The sequence below is a fragment of the Belonocnema kinseyi genome, chromosome 7 (genome assembly GCF_010883055.1).
Source record: "Belonocnema kinseyi isolate 2016_QV_RU_SX_M_011 chromosome 7, B_treatae_v1, whole genome shotgun sequence".
Lineage (NCBI taxonomy): Eukaryota > Metazoa > Arthropoda > Insecta > Hymenoptera > Cynipidae > Belonocnema > Belonocnema kinseyi.
In genome coordinates this window covers 5032966-5038131 of record NC_046663.1, presented here as the reverse complement: position 1 = coordinate 5038131, position 5166 = coordinate 5032966, and the positions used below count along the sequence as shown (strand labels likewise).

At 32.2% G+C, this 5166-nt stretch overlaps 1 protein-coding gene across 4 annotated transcripts in view; it reads right to left on the bottom strand.

Moving 5' to 3' along the window:
* The window catches only part of LOC117176938 (myelin regulatory factor-like protein), a 277814-nt gene that overhangs the window by 52432 nt on the left and 220216 nt on the right, over positions 1–5166 (bottom strand). For all 4 annotated transcript variants that reach the window (XR_004467639.1, XM_033367340.1, XM_033367341.1 and 1 more), the window contains 2 exons: positions 1222–1297; positions 1029–1141 (listed from right to left, as the gene is read on the bottom strand). Coding sequence is in view for 3 of the 4 variants with exons in the window: in XM_033367340.1 (XP_033223231.1) it covers positions 1029–1141; positions 1222–1297 (189 nt within the window). In the remaining variant the exon portion in view is untranslated. The remainder of the gene's footprint in view (positions 1–1028; positions 1142–1221; positions 1298–5166) is intronic.

Sequence of the window (5166 nt, the reverse complement as noted above, 5' to 3'; positions counted from 1 at the left end):
GACTTAACCTTCTAGCTATGTGACAGGTAGAGTTTTTAAGTTCGTAATCGTATACCTACAAGTTTTTTATTAGAAGTTTTAATCGCTGGTGTTCCCAACTTTCCCACACTATTACTAAAACTAGAAGATTAATGTTTTAAACAAATTCTTACATATTTTTGTATTATTGCCCATGTAGTATCATGTAAATACACACGCCCGATATTAACTTTCAAATCCGCTAGGTGGCGACACGAGCGCGGCTCACAGCGAATTGTATCATCGTTCATTACGTATTCTTCATGTATTTCTGAAACTGTCAATTTCTGTTCGTCCGTCCTAACCTACGCTAAATTTTTTTCTCGTACTATATTTTTAAAATATGTAGTCTAATCGATTGAAGTCTCAGTATTTTTTGAGACTTCTAAAATGACTAAATTTTAATTAATTTTTTTAAAACAATTGACTTAAATGTTATGTTTTTTTGACTGAAATTTGATCTGTTCGACTATTTTAAACCATCATCAACTCAGGTAACAATGTATTTCAATCTACGTAATTATCTATCATATTTTTTGAGACTAAAATTACTAATCTTTAATATAATTATTTAGGTTAGGAACCTTTGAAAAGGGAACGCATGTGTACCGAAACGTAAGGAGGTTTAAAAGGAGTTTTTTCTATTAAATAAATATCTGAGTTTCGAAGAACATGTTTTTTGACTCATATTTATTTTCGATTTACGATTGGACCGTAAGACATAAATAATTTGAAATCTACGATTTGAAATCAACAAAAAAGTACAATTTTGTACCCAAAAGATATGAATTTAAAAAACAAATATCATAGTAGCCTTTCCAACCAAAAAAAATTGACTTTCAACCAAGAGGAGTGTGAAGTCTCCGTTTTACTGTAATTTTGAAAACATGGATTTTTTTGATTGGCCACGTAACATATCATAACATCCACCCACAAAAAAATCTGTTATGTATTTTATGGATGGCCCCTCTAGAAAAAAATAAAAATAAAACGGGTTTTGAGTGACTCACCTCTTTCACAAGAGTCTGAGTGCTCGGGTCAGATGGACTGATTCCGTTCTGCAAACCCTTGCTCAGTTTCCGTTTCTCCTCATGGATACTAACTGGTTGCTCTAAATGGTCAGCTAACATTTCAATAAAAAATTAATTTAAAAATCAGATACTTCCTGAACAAGAAAATAAAGTGATGTTTCACTAAACTTACAGAGAGATTTTTTTTCTGGTGGATGCTCCGGACGAGAATCCTCAACTTGGTGAATTTCAGCGGTGCAACAGTAAATCTAGAGAAAAAAATATAACAAATGGAAACTTTAGAAAAAGAACTACCGACTGTGATCCTCGTAAAGTTAAGCTGATGAACCCTGGTGAAAAAATACAAGAAAGTACCAAGTTTCTAACATTGTACTTTTATGTAAAAAAATGTACAAAATTTAACAAAAATATTAAATTCAATACAAAAATATTATTTTTTAATGTATTTTTTTGCAAAAAAGTACAAATATTAACAATAAATTGTAAGTTTTTACAGTTTAAATACTTTTATAACTTTTTAATATTTTTTACTTTGTTGTAAAAATCTTCAAGGCATTACAGAAGATTTAAAATGTTTAAGTTTGGATGTTTTATGCCATAAAAACACTTTTTTTTATTTATTTTTTTAATTTTCAATGTTATTGTTCACGAATAAAACAAAAAGTACGCGTCCTATGGAGAAGTGATACTTAACGAAATTGTGTTTTTTTTTTGGGGGAACACTTTTTGTTAATTCATCTTTTTTCGTAGCCTATAAAGTTTGACCACAAAATGGAATTTTTAATTATTTTTTGTGCAATCAAAATTTGAGTTTTCGATTTTCCAGATAAATTCAAAAACTTGTTATGATAATTTTGTAGGGCTTTCAAAAAGCAATATTTTTCTTCTCTTGACTTTTTTTCGTATCGTGCCTGCATAGAATTTTCAAATTCAGAAAAAAGGTGGTCTTAAAAATTTTTTAAATGGGCTCACTTTTGGAATTTTTATCAAAAATGTCTCGTTAACGAACTTGTCCTTTCTTTTAGGATCTAAAAAAAGTGTGCCAAATATGAATTTGATCCGTTCATTTTTTCGAGAGTTATCGTGTTTACGGACGTAATATATGTTTCTCCTAGAAACTTAATTTTTTAAAAACATTACAATTTAATCAGGAAATTTTGTTTTCATAATAAATCACAGATCAAGCTTTAGATTTAGATTTAAATTTTACCTAGATGTCAACATCTATTAAACATAATTTTAAATTAAAAATGTTATTTATTTTTCAAAATATTATTATAAAAATTAATTTAGATAGGGAAATGCATTATAAAAATATATAAGCATTAAGTGACAGAGTAATCACTGTTGCATTAATAATAAAAGCGATGGATTTTAGGGACGACTGAAAAATTCCGAAAAATAAAATTCTCGACACTGAAAATTCCCGAATTTAAAAATTCCCGAATAATATAATATAATTGGAAAATTCTAGCGTAATAAAATTCCCAAATAATTTATAATATTCCCAAATTGAAAAATTCTCGACTAATGTAATTCTCAAATCGGAAAATTCTAGCATAATAAAAAGGCCGAAGAATTGATAATATTAACAAAATGCAAAATTCCCGAATAATAAAATTCCCCACAGTTTATAATTTTACTGAATTTGCAAATTTCCGTATATAATTCCCGAATAATAAAATTTCGGCATTGGGAAATTCCCGAATAATAAAATACCCGACAGTTTATTTACTTCATTTGAAAATTCCAGAATGATATATTTTCCCTATAATAAAATTTCCGCATTGTAAAATGTCCAAATAATAAGATTTCCAAATTACACAATGATTCCCGAATAACAAAATTCCCAAAATAGCAAATTCCAGCATAATAAAATTCCCGGACAGTTAATAAAATTACGAAATTGGAAAATTCCCGAATAATAAAATACCCGAATTACAAAATTCCCTAATAATAAAATTATCGAATTATAAAACTCCTGAATAATAAAATTTCGGATCTGGAAAATTTTCAAGCAGTTCTGGTAGCTTTGCAGACCAGCAGAGCGTTTGATCATCGGTCTCTCTCATGAACGCCAAGACTCCCATTCTAATTTTCGCGCGTTAATCTCTCCCTCTTTCCCCCGTATTGTAGGGATTTATGCTAGTGATATGTATAGTAACCTGCGTAGGGGATTTCCTAGTAATATCCCTAGCACGATTCTGACAATGAGTTCCCTCTCTATCATTTATACTACGAGACTGACGCGGCCAGCCAGGGCGCATATTTCAGTTGGCGGCAGGCTCTGGACACTAGTATATGAAACCGCGGTCACTTATATTTCTCATACTGTTTTGTGGGCTGGTTAGATGGCTCTGTCGGTCGTTCCCCCCTTCACGTCGCTCAGGGGCCATACTTGAATCTCTCTCTCTCACTCCTTTACTGTTTACCAAATCACAGCTGTCGAATGTTTTGAGTGTCTTGTGTTTGTTTGTGGTGTCCAGTGCTGTCAGAACCGGTAATCCACAGTTACAGAAACTAACCTATAAAGAAGTTTTAGAGAAGCGGTTTGTAATTTGTTGCCATCATTCTCGGACTGAGGATTATCGCTTTAGCACGAAGGTAAAAAAACTGAAGGAGGGGGCAGTACCTGATCCAATGTTTGTGAAAATAATTACAAGTTTCAAATAAAAACTGCCTTCAACCATACATGAATGATCTTCTTATTTCTTCAAAACAATTTCTCTAATGGAAAAACCAATAGAAAAAGCAAACAGAAATACATAAATAATTAACTAACCAATTTTTTATGTATTTCTATTTGTTTCTTCTATTAGTTTTTCAATTTATAAGTTTTTAAATTAAATCATCTAGAAATCATCTGGATATAATCTCAAGCATCTTTTATCTTATCTTAAAAACCTGCGGGCTTGTTAGATGGCGCCACAGTCGAATATACGCGACCGCTTCTAAAGCATTGAGTTACCAGAGCCTGGTTGGCGGCAGCGCGGCCTGGTGTAAGCGTTTTTGACAAGTGCTATGTTAGCACTCTTGTATAATAACGAAATAAACTAAGTTGTTGAGTTAAATGGGTCTTCAACCTTAATCGCCTTCCTGAGTAGTGGGTACTCATTTATTATCTAGGAGTCGGATAAGTAAATAAATATTCTCGTTATCAATACCCCACAGTATTTCGTAAGTGACTGCCCTCTTGCGATGATCGACGAGCACGCGTCTCGCAGGCTTCTTTTCTTAACCCCTTGGCTGGATCGCTATGTCTAGTAAATAAATTAGAATAATGGAGTGCCGGCCAGTAATTCTCTCATGACCTTGTGTTTCGTCTGATTATTTCAGTGCCATGTTTAGTGATCTGACCTATTTTTCATTATGTGAGTATCGTGTATGACTTCTCTCTCGGCCCTTCTCTCTTTTACCTTCCCGACCTTGACATAACCTCTACTCACTTTTCTGATTTATCCCGCTTTAGGATATTGCCGATGCCGCCCCCTCCCTTTTTTGCTTCTTTTTTTGTTGTTTATTTACAATTGTCCCCTCATTTTTCCTGATATTATTGATTAAGTGAACTTACCAATGACTTAATAATTAAATAATATTATTTACTAATAATTATAAACTATATTATTAACTAGTAATTATTGATTATGTGTTGAGTATCAGAAAGAATATTGGAATGCGTGAGATTGTAAAGCAAAAGTTAATCTCCTCTCACGATTTTAAGAATGCATAGAGAAGTAAGTGTTTAGTTTTATGGTTTTGGTGTGAAGTGACGAATGCCATGATCTGGAGTACAGGGCTGACTGTTTTAAAAAGGGCGTGAGTGGGACATTTTTATGACTTAAGTCTAGGACCTTAGTCGACAGTCGTTTTGCTTCACTCATATGTATTAGACGTGCCTTTCTTCTGCAATTTGAATAAACTGTTTGTCTATAGAATTAAAACGCAGTATTTTTATCTCTTTAAAAAGAGCAATTTCCCGTATTATTAATAATTGGTTCATGAAATAAATTAGTTGTTAACCATTAGAGATTAATAGCCAATTTAGCAAATAATTTCCGATGTGTACTTCTTTCGGTTGTCCCCCCCCCCCATTTCTTGTTTTTGTAGTAGCATCGAC